The sequence below is a fragment of the Ochlerotatus camptorhynchus genome, unplaced genomic scaffold, assembly GCF_037179485.1.
Source record: "Ochlerotatus camptorhynchus isolate MF236.1 unplaced genomic scaffold, CSIRO-AGI_Acam_v1.1 ptg000010l, whole genome shotgun sequence".
Classification (NCBI taxonomy): Eukaryota; Metazoa; Arthropoda; class Insecta; order Diptera; family Culicidae; genus Ochlerotatus; species Ochlerotatus camptorhynchus.
This window is the reverse complement of record NW_027040502.1, coordinates 3627532-3641504: the sequence shown is the minus strand read 5'-3', so window position 1 is coordinate 3641504 and position 13973 is coordinate 3627532. Positions and strand designations below refer to the sequence as shown.

The following is a 13973-nucleotide window of genomic DNA, read 5'->3' as shown; positions in this document are numbered from 1 at the left end:
TCCTTAAAATCAATAAACTTATCTGAAGCTCAAAGAGCTTTTTGAACTTCTGACATATTCTGCCAAGTTCCTCAAACTTCCTTGATGTTCTGCGATATTGAATTGAATGAAAAAAACTATCTTTAGTTAGTTTGGTCTTGAAATATTTTTTTCTTTGGAATTCTTTGAGATTCAGGGAACTTTTTTATATGCTTTGAACATTATTGAAATTATAAAAAAATTCCAAAGGTTTAAAAAAAAGTTTAGGCTTCTTCGAAACGCTATCAGATTCTAAAAGTTGTTTAATTTTTTTAGAAGCTGGGAGAAATTCTCTCAATATATAAAGTTGTCTGAAATTCTTAAACTTTCTCTGATGTTCTAGGATCTTCTATGAAACTTTTAAGCTTCTTTAAAATTCTGTAAAATTCATTAGTTTTTAGGACTTCTCTGAAATTTGAGGAAAATCTTTAAAATTTTCAAAATTTACCTGAAGTTCTTTAAAACTTTCTGAAAACTTATGATCTTCTCTTAAGGCTTTGAGTTAAGATAACATGCTGGAGGATTCTCAATAAACCCTTCAAATTGCTCTTAACTTTTGAGATTTTTTTTAAACTATATATAGTTGAAATAAACTGACGCAAGGTTCTTAAATAATTTTGAAGTTCTCCCAATGATCTTCTCTGAACTTCATTAATATCTATGGAACTTCTTGAAGTGATGAGTACTTCTATAAAGTTCTGAGGGCTTCCCTCTAAAATTGTCGTCTAAGAAATAAGAACATTTATAAAGCTATTAAATAATTTTAATAAATTAATTTCACATAATAAAGGATTATTCATCTTCTCAGTGAGAAAAATATAAGTGAGTTTATATAGTAATATAATTGGTTAAGTATAACTAAACTGTTTTGTTTTTTTTTGAGAAAAACTAATTGTTGCACCAAAATAAAATATCTTTAGAATACGGGGATGTTGTTGTACGGTAGCGACACCTACTTGAGTTAAGAGAAGAATCAGAAATATGTAAAAAAAGTGAGTTGCACGAAAAGACCTGTTTTCTTTTCAATAGTTTGAGTTCATATTAATAGTTTTTATGTGTTTTTTAGGTGAAGTGGCTATGTTCAACCTTTTTCATGTATAAAATCAATGATTCCATGGAGCATTGTTGAATAACGAGGCGATTTGTGAATCGATGATTTTTGTGTGTTTAATTGTGTGTCCAAACTTCAATTTTTAGAAAATTATACAAAAACAAGGATATGGCTGAAATAGAGCTGGCTCAAGCCATGCTTGAAGGTGTCGAGTCAGTGCGCAAAAAGCAAGCATCGCAAAAACGAGCAGCTGACAGCATGGAGGAAATAGTCAACAAGAAGAAAGCAACTGTTATAACTAACTACTTCGGAAAGAAGTAGTTCTAATTTCCCTATTTTGGATCCTCTATTAGCTGTCACTAGATTAATGTATTATTCATTGTTGATTTTAAACTGTTTATTAATAAGGTGAACGTTAACCTGATACTTTAACTAGTCAAATATATTGGTTCCATGCAATCTGCATTCAAAGTTGAAGTCATCATTACGTTTTTGTGGACCACTCAGTGTTCGCTGAAGGATTGTTTACGTTCTGATGATGGATGATAACAAACTTTTACTGGGAAACAAGGAGAAATTCATGCTAATCAAAGAATCTAATCTCGGCACAGAAGCACAAGATAAGGTTGAATCACATTAAATTCAACCCAGAAATAGACATTCATTAAAACAAGTGGTTCACTATGGGATGCTGAAAGCTTTAGGGTTTTAATTTGGAACATCTGACTATATGTTAGATTTTGCCGTGCTTCCGTAATTGGTAATTTTCCGTTTGATTTAATCAATATTTTTCATAAAATAGATACTGAAGAGTTGTGAAAGGAAATGGATTTTACCGGATTAGCGCTCCAGTTTTTCTGACCAATTACAATAATACCAATAGTGCACTAAACGAAGCGGTCAAATTTAATAAGAGGCGTAATGCATTAGGAGATGCCATTAGATAACGAATAGTATTGCGAACTCAAAGCTGACAAAAACTCATATGGGACTGATGTGCAGCCCTGCCTGTAAGAAAACTGACAACATATAAGTGCTTGTATATAATACCAACCGAGGGTCACAGTCTCGCCATTCAACGCTCAAAGCTTGAGGGTATTTGTTCAAATGAAATACTATATGGATGCGCAGGAAAGCTAGTAGAATTACCAGTCTTCTTGGTACGTTGTGTTCCATCGAACAGCTGAAATTTAGATGTGTTTTCCTGCAGATGAAGACGGATTATATAGGTTGTTGTATTATAAAACACGCAAAAAACCATACAATAGCGATTGTTTTTATTAACAATAATTATAATGAATTTTCATAGCATAATGTTTAAAATGTAACACACATTTTGGGCAACAATTATGAATTGGAATAGGTTTACTGGAAAAAGGATTTATCTTGAAAATTGAACAAAATGAAAGAGTAGCCAGCAGCAGGCTAGTGTAAAAATCAATCACTCATGTCTGTTTACAACAGATACCGATCATACAAGAACAAATACTACTAATATTGACAAAATGCTTAAAATCTTCTTATACATTTTTAAATTGGAGCTCAATAAGTTCTACTTGGGTCTCCTTTTTTGGTCACTTTTTGTGTCTTAAAAGTCACTTAATGGTCACTTTTTTACTCATTTTAGTCACTTAATGGTCCCTTTTTTACTCATTTTAGTCACTAAAATCACTATTTTTGGATATATTTGGTGCTATCAGCCCTGGATTATATTTTAGAATTTTGAAGAGTAATTTTCCACCTTTAGTGATTATGTGCCTCTGCTTATTTAATGCAAATTGCAAAACTCGACACAAGCCATGCTCTGAGTTTGTCCGGCAGTTTTGACCGAATCTTGGTCAACTTTACCCTGATTTGGAGTTAATTAAAGAGCCTGAATTTATAAAGAGACGACATGTCAAAATTGGAACAATCAATTGTCTGTCAAAGTCATAGGAAAAGCCATTCCAATCGAGCAGAAGACCTGTCAAATGGATAAGATGTCGCCTCTTTATAAATTCAGGCTCTTTAGAGTTAATGATCCTAGCCTTAAGTTGGTTGGCTAGATTCCAACATGACAGTTCACGCCCAAAATGTTACAGTTTTTATTGAGTTGATTTTAAAAATCGAAATCAAACCTGATTTGAAAACCTATGGTAACGAGTTTTCTATTACATCCATGAGCAATTTTAAACGATGCATAGCCACGCTCTTTCCATTTCCTGGCCTTGTCAAATTCCGTTTTAATTAAAAGCACAGCTCAATCCTTTCGTTGGCTGTAAGTGTCAGCACAACAAGTACCTGCTCTGCTATTATCGTCAATTATTTTCCCATGAATAGTGAAGAAAACGTTTAACGGAACAAACAAAAAAAGCTAAAGAAACTCTTTCTTTGTTGACGTCGGGAAAATATGAAAAATCTGTACGCATAAAAGTTTACAATTAATTACAGCAAGGGTGCGTGCATTGCCCGGTTCTGCAGCGCTGGAAAACTTTACTCATTAAACTTATTTATTACCGGAACACTGGGAAATAGCAGCAGTAGGTAGATAACAACAGAAAATCGCATTTTAGGTCTGTAGGCTTCTGGTTCCTCGATTAAACCACTGTAGCTCCTTCCTATGCATGGAATGAGCCGAATAAAAATTGAAATTCATTCGACTTTGAAGTTCGCTGTCCAGTTCCGCATCGAAAGTCAGCCTCAAGTTGATAGAACTACATTTTCAGCTGTTTAAATTTGCATTCAATTTTTTTTTACTCGGGAGCCGCGTGGAAATTTATCGTGACTTTTCAGCCCTTTTCAGTCATATTTATGGAGCTCAAGTTTGGATTTATGTTGTTAAAGTGGGCTTACCGGTGAAGTCCGTTTGGAAGGGTGAGTCCTCCGGTTGAAACTCCGGTTCGCCGGTCATGTTGATGAAAGCAATTACCACACTCACCGGTGTGCCTGACAGGTCTCCGCCGTCCCGTGCGTTGACAATAACCTAAAACGAAAGGAAACCCCCCAGAAGGGTGACAAGGGGATTTAGAGTGTTTGACACTTTCGATTATCATTGAATATGATTTGAAAAAAAAAACGTGTTGGGAGTGGAAAACGGATGCGGAACGACTTTCAATTTGCAATGGTTCCTGGTCTGGAACCGAACGTGATATTGCTTCCCGGAGGTATTTTCCAGTGGGATGGAGAAAAATTGCGGTGGGAATAGGGAACGAAAATCGTTTCTCGATAGTTCATGGTGGTGGCAGTAGAGTGGGAGCTTTTAGGTCAGGTCACGATTTGTGGCAATATTTGAGCTAGATTCCAGAATATGTGGAACAGCTTTGCATTGTAGCCTGCGTGTTACAATTTGTTCTGTTTTGAGTAGTTTTGTCGCCGAGTGTAATTTAGCCGTGTTTCGCACCCGCGTGTGTCGTGTTTGTTTTGTTTTGTTTTTGTTGTCATTTCACGGTCGGCGACATACTCAGTACTATCAACCGGTGGAAACTAACGATTTTAAATTGGCTCACTACTTGACTAGCCTATTGGTCCCAAGCAAATCGATTAACGTAGCCCATTCTAATCGAAATTCTAGTATTACACTATGTTTGTTTTGATTCGCTATGAAAGTTTGACAGATAAAATGCGGGGTTTGTGAATTTTCCTATGTTTCGAGGCGTGCATTGATAAGCTTGGGACTGAAAATAGTATCAGAGCTAAGCCAAAAAGTTGAGCTCATTTCTTCGGGACCTGAATATAGCGACTATAGTTAAACCTGGAGGGGGGAGGTGACTGTCAAATACGAACAATCGTCGCCTTCCTCGCATAACTGGACCGTTACATATCATATAAGTTAGCATTCTAAATCGTGTAAAGTTCTGAGACATTTCATGAAAGGTTGCAAATATTGTATACAAAAGCCAATCTTTGCAAACAACATTGCTTACAAGTTGCTCCTTTGCGTGAAATGAATTACAAGTTTACGTGAATGTTTACGTGATGTAAACACACAATTTTTATTCAGAATGTTCAGAATGCTGTGTGGTTCCACACGACAACAAAGCCATAAGCAACGATGGTTTGTTGATATTTGGAACCAAATTTACATATCTCGATAAACATTTCAAATGGTCTTATCTGCTTTGATCGATTCTCTTCATCGAATTTCTCTTTTCATAACCACTGCTATGCAAACAGATTTCTCGATGAACATTTCAAATGGTCCTATCTGCTTTGATCGATTCTCTTCATCGACTTTCTCTTTTCATAACCACTGCTATGCAAACAGATTTCGCGCTAATTCTACCACATAGTTTGATAAAGGAGGTTCTTATCTAGCGTCCAAAACGTCAAATACAACAGGGAAAGGTTTTGCAGCTGAGTTATTAACGAAAGAGAAAGTCGATGAAGAGAATCGATCAAAGCAGATAGGACCATTTGAAATGTTCATCGAGATTTCTTATCTAGCGTCCAAAACGTCAAATACAACAAGCAAAGGTTTTGCAGTTGAGTTATTGACGAAAGAGAAAGTCGATGAAGAGAATCGATCAATGCAGATAGGTCCTTTTGACATGATTATCTATAATATGGAAAATCAAAAAGCGTTAAGAGGTGAGGCCCAGTAAATTTATCGTCTCTTTCGTTCTCCGGCTGATTAAATGGATGCCGGAGTTTGACGTCACACTCCTTCAACCGTTTAAACAGCGGGAGAACGAAAGAGATGACAAACTCAATGAGCCTTACACATTTATAGTACGTTCAGACCTCGGTTCAGACTACAGAGTCATACACTCAAAAAATTACACACGTCATCATCATGTGTCTCACACTCAATTTTGCGCATATTGTGAAACATATCCATTTCATGTGTGAATCTTATGCTATGAACCATGCCTGAACACTATGGATTTGAATTGTGACACACTTGGATTCTATGTGCCTCATATGGTGATATCAATAGCTTTGCACACCATAGTTCAATATTCTACTTTATCGAATTTTACTTTACCGACTCTAAAAATGAATCGACAAATATATATAAACAAAACTGCCAGAGGCCAGAGCTTTCACATATATTTTTAATGGGTCTGATTTGGGATTCGATCATGGACTGTTGGGGTATGCTGCTGCCGGAGTCTTCGTTCGATCTCACTGTGCCACGGTTGTTCTCATATATGAGGCAGGTTGATAGGATAAAGTCACAACTCTTGTTATCGATGTTTACCTTTCTGAGCAAGCAATTCATATCGTATTGAAATGCAAAACACTTTAAATCCATCTGTTTTGAACAGTAGCGTGATTCAATGTGCAATACACTTGAATAGATAGTGAAAGATTTTCAACATTTCAAAGTTTGAAACACTATAAATTAACGTGTATAACACATTGAACCAAGGTGAAATACACTTAAAGTAAATGTGATTGTGCATTTAGAAAATCAAGTGTTTAAACACTTCGATCAAACGTGTGAATTTTTTTGAGTGTAACATGTTATCGCGCTATCTTGATAGTGGTTTCTGTGTTGCAATTATTTGACAAACGTTATAACATGTTATAACTCTCCAGTCTGTACAGCGTTTTACATCTCATTGATGGATTTTCAGTAGGCCGATTTGACTGCACATCCCGTCCCTACGTTAAACCCGAGGCTTTAACAGTGTATAGGAAGTTTCTGTCGAACATTTCCATTCCAACGAGTCCAAACATAGAAAATAGACGGAACAGCCAACCGTAAACAATGACCTTAAGCCAATGGTTCTAGCGAATAAAACCAAAGGCTACTCTGTGATTCGTTAGAAAATTACGTTTAAGGTGCGATCCAGCGACTGCCGCTTCAAGTTTTGTTGTTTCGGAAGAAGTTTTGTTTTGTATGTTTTCCGGTAGCTAATAATTATACTTAGAAAAATGTGAAGTATCATCAGAGCAAGGGCTTCCAGATCGTATCACCTTAAAGCTATTGTTTACATTTGCTTGTTCTGCCAATTTCCCAATATAAGTAATGATATGGCATATCACATCGTACTTCCACACTGTTGTTAATACTTCATACAATTATTGAATTGATCTTTTACCACTCTTTCCAATTTAGTTCAGCCGAAGTGCTCAAATTGACACACTTAAGGCCCCCGTCTGGAAGTATTATTGATATTATTCCCTTGCTGGGATTTTTTAGAACATCTGGGAAAACCCGCAAAAATGAGCTAGAAAAATAAGCTAATCGAAAAATCGAAGCACACTACGTTCTAGCATAACTTTCTGGCAACATGATAGTTGGAAAATTTTTGGGAAAATCCAACCCACAAAAAAACTGGGTTGTTTTTCCGACATGAAGACCACCCAATTCCGGCCACGTGATTGCATAGGTGTAGACACCATGTTCTATCTTTCCCCTCTGATAGCTCGTGATCTTTATTCTAAAGTACCAGATAATTATATACTATAAGATTCGTAAGAATGTGAGGAATCTTTTGGTGTACTCCAAAGTACAATTTTCCGATTTTCCTCGCATCGTTTTACCATTTTCATTTCATGCATACCATTTTCCCGTTGTACCGGTACATGGCGAACAAGGCATGGGAAAGAAAAAAACTGTACTAAACACGAATACGCGCGAGGAGCTTTCGGCTCACATGATTTCTGCCGACGGCTGACTGCAGCATGCGAATAGTGGTGTCGTATATTTAGCAAAAAATAATTCAAGTTGTTGATAATGAAAAAGGTCAGCAAGAAATAAAATGCCTTTCCCTACATCCTCCATTTCGTCCTGAATGACAATGGGTCCAAATATACACTGGGAAACATAGTGTTCTCTGCAGGTCGATGAAACTAACTAGTTTACTAGTGTTTTCTTTGTTTGGAGTAAACATATAAATATTGTTTGGAAAGCAATATAAGCAATAAGCAAAATATCCTCCCACTTTGATATTGGCTATATAATCTACACAGCAGGTATTATCGATTTCCGTATCTAAGAATCACATTCAAAACTTCATATGGTATAATTTCCAATACCTCAAGAAGCTCCGCGATGCGGATAGAGTCACTATTGATGGTGTGATTTGTTGTAAGATGTAGATCTCACCGAGCTAATTCAATTAATAATTACGATATTACAGCCAATAATGACAAGACTTTGCTATGATGTATTCAGAAACTTTTAATAACTTATATCAGCAGAAAAAAAATGCATCAGTTAGTTGCAACATAGGGAATTGCTTTCTTCCAAATGACACTATCATTTATTGATAATGTGAAAACGTGATAATTATATACTATACTCAACTGTTGTAAAAAATTAATGTTTCGTTCAGAGTTGGTCACAGTTTAGTTAATCCACTAGGAACATTTTCGATAGCGATTATCGCTTCCGCTAATTTTTTAACCGATATAAAAAATCAAAGCAACCTGTATTTTGAGACATTCATGATTATAATTTATAAATTTGACACTAAAAGACTCCTGAAATAAGGTTGTAATGAAACTGGTTAGCAACTATCGATTATCGTTACCTCCCGATAATCACATTATTATTTTATTGTTTAGCGATTATCTAATTATACTGACGCATTATCTGTAATAGAAGCAATAGTAATAGTTTTTGGTTTGTTTGACAAACCTCGGTAACTTTATATAGATAGTGTAACAGTCAACTTCCGGCAGATATGAAAAGCGACAATTACTTGCGACTACGATACATATCATTCTCATGAGAAGTGATCATCCCTACTTTCAGAAGAAAGAAATATTTATTTGCTTCGCGAAGAACGTCGTCAGCTTAGCGTACACTACTGTTCATAAATTTGGGGTTCCCTAGATGTTTCACTATCATGTATCTCGCATAATATTTCTCAAAATATCATAATATCAGGCATAACATTTGATAACGGCACAAAAGCATTTGTAAACAAACTTTCTAAGGCCCTTTACACGCGAACCAAAGTACGCCCACGCAAACCAATACCACTTTCGGAAAGGTGATAGTGGCCCCTATATGATGATGCTGTTTGTTTGCGTGGGCGTAGTTTGGTTTGCGTGTAAAGGGCCTTAGAAAGTTTGTTTACAAATGCTTTTTTGCCGTTATCAAATGTTATGCCTGATATCATTTTATCTAACATCAGCGTAAAGGTACTTTACAACATTACTCGAAAAAATTACAAAGATTATCATCAAAATTTATTCATCATATCATTTTATCCTTCATTTCCACATCAAGGTCAGATAGGCTAGGTGATGTAGAATTTAATTTTTTCATTTATGTGTTCCCGAACTTATCCTTGGTAGTGTACGAACAGAAACAGTGCAATGACGTGTACTAAAACCGAATATGAGCAACAGTTGTTCGTATTTTTGATTTTCATAAACCGGACCGACGCATCGATCAGTTCCAGTCTACAGCATGATGTGCTCCTCTCTACACATATTAGTCGGGAGTACGTAGACTTGGAAGTATGATGGTCAGCATTCTTATGTTGAACCGGCCTTCCCCGATACTGCTTATGGCCATTTCTGAGATCCGAAAATATTTTTCCAGGTTTCCGAGAACGCCAAGTAACCAACTCCAGTGATATGTAAGATAATACCTACATGTGGTGTTCAGCATTTTCACGGAGAAGCTACCTTCCCGATACTTGAAAAATTGTTCCTGTGAACATTCCTTAGATTCGGTAATATTTTTACGAGTTTTTCGAAATGCCAAGTGACCATCTTCATTCTTTCAACTACCGTTGTTTCAGTAAGAGGAATTTATCCTAAATGTGGGTTCAGCATTTTTATGTAGAACCGACCTTCTTAGATACTGAACCATGAAGTTCTTATGGCCATTCCTGAGCTCACGAAATATTTTTAAAAGTTTCTTGAAATGCTAAGGGGCCAACTTCATTGATATTTCATTTCAAATACCGGTGATTTCAGTGGGAGGAAATTTACCTAAATGTGGTGATCTTGAAATGCCAAAGGACCAACTGCATTAATATTTGACTTCATATACCGGTGATTTTAGTGAGAGAAAATTTACCTAAATGTGGTGATCAATATTTGTATGGAGTATAATTCTTTCCTTATAATGGACCTTGAAGAATAGTTCCTGTGCCCATTCTTGAGATCCTGAAATATTTTTCCGAGTTGTCAAGGGACCATCTTCAATGATATTTGATTCCCCCAAATCGCTGTTTTCAGTAAGAGGAAATTATCCTTTATGTGGGTTCAACTTTTTCATGGAAAACCGGAAATCCGGAAATATTTTTAGTTTTTTGAAATGTTAACGGATCAACTTTATTGATATTTGACTTCAAATACCGGTGATTTCAGTGACAGGAAATTTACCTAAATGTGGTGATTTATATTTGTATGGAGAATAGGTCTTCCCCTATACTGAACCTTGAAGAAAAGTTCCTATGACCAGTCCTGGGATCCGCAATTTTTTTTTCCAAGATTCAAATAAGTAGTGATCAATATTTTTTATGAAGTTCCTCCCTTCCCCGGTAGTGCACCTTGAAGTTATATTTTCTGTGGCCATTCCTGAGTGCTGGATTTTTTTTCAAGGTTATTGAAATGCCAAGGGACCAAGTGCAATGACATTTGAAATCAAATACCATTGATTTCAGTGAGAGGAAGTTAATCTAAATGTGTGTTCTGCATTTTCATGGCGAATAGGTCTTCTCCGATACTGTACTTTGAAAGATAGTACCTATGACTATTCCTGAGATCCGGAAATATTTTTCAGAGGTTTTGAAATGTCAAGGGACTAACATCAATGCTAATTGTATGAGTTCAAATACTGGTGTGTTCTGTAAGATAAAATCAACCTAAATGTGGGTTCTGCATGTTCATGGAATGCCGGCATTCTCCGATACTGTACCTTGACGAATAGTTCCTGGGATTCAGATATATTTTTTGAATTTCTTTAAACACCATGAAACCAACTGCAATGATATTTGAGCTCAAATACCGCTATTTGCAATAACAGGAAATCATCCTTAATATGGGTGCAGCATTTTCATGTAGGCCTCCCTTTGCTCAGTCGGTAAAGGCGCAGCTACAAAGTAAGACCATTCCTGATCGTCACTGGGTTCGATTCTCGGTCCGGTCTAGGATTTTTGGGTTAGGAAATATATCGAGTACCCTGAGCATAGAGTATGATTGTACTTGCTACTCAATTATACAATGCAAAAATAGTACAGGCATCGAAACTCTCAACTGTGGAAGTGCATATAGAAAACTAAGTTGAGAGCACGCAATAAGCTTGAAATGCGAACAATAAGAAGAAGATTTTCATGGGAAACCGGCTTTTCCTGATACTGGACCTTGAAAAATAATTTCAAGGCCGTTTTTGAGATCCGGAAATAAATTTCCGAGTGTTGTGAAATGAAACGTGATAATCTTCAATGATATATGAATTCAAATAAACACAGAAAAACATTCTGAATTTTGTAAACTAGCAACTTGCAAGAAATGTTGCTTACAAATATGGACAGTTGGATAGAACAAATGGAATATTTCATTTCATGTCTCATAAATTTACACGATCTATGATGTAAACTCATAGAATATATCACACTCTATTTATGTGCGGTTATTTACGTTACTTTTTTTTAACTGTGAAGGCAATTTACATACACGTGAATTTTCGGAGCCTTTCTTAGCTCAGTCCGTTTTAGTATAGTTCCATTTTGGAGGCGGCTGGGTTCGATTCCTAGTTCAGTTTGGTGGTTATTCAACTATGCAAACATTGTATAAATTTACGTTATTTGATAAATCTCAGCTAATCATGCACACCAAAAAAATTATGAATTTTAATGGTGATGTAAATATCCATGCATGCTAAAATTGAAGCATGTAAACTTCCTTTTTACGCAAACAAGCAACTTGCAAGAAATATTGCTTACAAAGATTGATGGTTGCATACAATATTTAGAATATTTCATGAAATTACTCATAAATCTACACGATCTGCAATGTGAATTTGTATGGTATGTGACGCTCCATCTATGTGCATCATAGTGACAGAAATTTACACTTCTTTTTCGAACTGTGTGATATTCACTTATTGCAAACAAAATTAATGAAGAAAAGAATAGTACTGCAGTCCTGATTATCAGAGTTAAATAATGTAAATATTATAGACCTGTGCATCCAAGAATTGAGTATGATTGTATAGCTTTCCCCCGAAGACGCTTTTTCTTGACGGGTTTTCAACCAACCGCTCTGATTTTCAGCGAATGGCTTGTTAAAACTGCCGAGAAAAGCGGTGGGTAGACCGCAGTGCACTGTTAGAAAAAGTAGTGTAAATTTCTAATCAATATGATGCACATAAATGGAGTGAATCTCTGATACTGCACTTTGAAGAATACTTCCTGTGGCCATCCATGAGATCCGCTAATATTTTCTCAAGTTTGGAAAATTCCAGGCGATTAACTTTAAAGATAGATAATCGAAATACCGGATAATTCCAGTAAACGGGAATTTAGCTAATTGAGGGTTTCAGCATTTTCATGAAAAACCTACCTTAACCGATATGAAAGATAACCTTCCCCGATGCTGCACCTATTGTATTCTATGAGCATTTCTGTGAACTGAAAATATGTCCCTAAGATTCTAGAAAAGCCAAGTGACCAATTTCAATGATATATGAGATCAAATACCATTGATTTCAGTACAAAATGTAGCCATAAGAATTTTTATGGAGATGCAACCTTCCTAGATACTTCACTTTGACGGAAAATGGCCATTCCTGGGATCCGGAAATATTTTTCAAGTTCCTTGAAATGCTAAGTGACCAACAATGGTGACCATATTCGAAGTCTACCCAAGTAAAAATTCTAGAGCTGCTTGGCTATATTCAAAATTTATAAAGGTTTTATTGCAGCTGCAACCATTACCTACAGCTTTATGACGGTCATATACAATGCAAGTCATGAAACATTCTTATAGCTATCTACAAAACCCGTATAAAGCTAATTAAAAAACCAACTGATGCTTATGCTATTTTCACTTATGAAAGGTTTTATGATTGCTTTGAAGCATAAGGGCAATTCACCTTATAAAACCCAAAAATAAATCCTTTTGTTGCTTTATAAGTAAGCGCAATAAAACTAGTTGGCCATCAAACGGTTATTTTAAAACAATAATAAGCATTCAGTTGCAACTTGTCAGAAATGTAAATAGGCTGTTTGTTTTTACAACATAGAAAAAAATCAAAACTTTCCGGTACTTCCAAGCGGAGCGCAAAGAAAATCAACAAAATTGTTAGCATGAGCATGAAAACATTTCGTGTATACGTATACGCGACGTAGTGTGCGTTAGAAAAACGTCAGCAATCTCTATAATTCTTTCGTTCTCGCTCGCATATACATGGGGTGACACTGTTGAACAGGGGTTGAAACAGTTGACGTTTTTTACTACACTCGCTTCGTTGTCGTGCGCGACAGTCTGTTTTTATTCCTACACTCATGCTCTACCGTCGTCTCTCTCACACAACACAACCGGTAGAATAACATTCGAACGAAAAGAAAATTATCAAATAACTTTCATATGACATGAGTAATTTCGTTCTAATTCCTCCATTTGGTGTAAATTAAACCATTTCTGATCAGAAATGTTATTCCTAGGACATCATTGCTTGTTATTTTCAGAATTCACACAAGCACAACATCAGCAGCTCATATTATGTGAAAAACTGAAATACATACATTCGTGACGGTCTCCGGCGACAGTATCATATGACAGAGCCTGTCGTATGACATTTGAGTTTGGTACTGTACTATGATAGCTTGTTTTCTAAGTGTCGGAGGCAAAAGCAGTCGATTATCACAGAAAATGTGTCGACTACCGTGACCGCTTACAAGACTGCTGTTGAATCTTGGTCGAAATACATGGAATGGTGGCAGTCCTAGGACAAAAAGGTTGAAATCACGCATAACTTTTCATAAAGGTTAATGTACCATTCAAAACT

The 13973-nt window shown here is 36.0% G+C and overlaps 1 protein-coding gene across 2 annotated transcripts in view; it reads right to left on the bottom strand.

Moving 5' to 3' along the window:
• LOC135699814 (cadherin-23-like) overlaps positions 1-13973 on the bottom strand; it is an 81037-nt gene that overhangs the window by 15169 nt on the left and 51895 nt on the right. For both annotated transcript variants that reach the window (XM_065220161.1, XM_065220167.1), the window contains exon 15: positions 3902-4031. In XM_065220161.1, coding sequence (XP_065076233.1) covers positions 3902-4031 — 130 coding nt within the window. The remainder of the gene's footprint in view (positions 1-3901; positions 4032-13973) is intronic.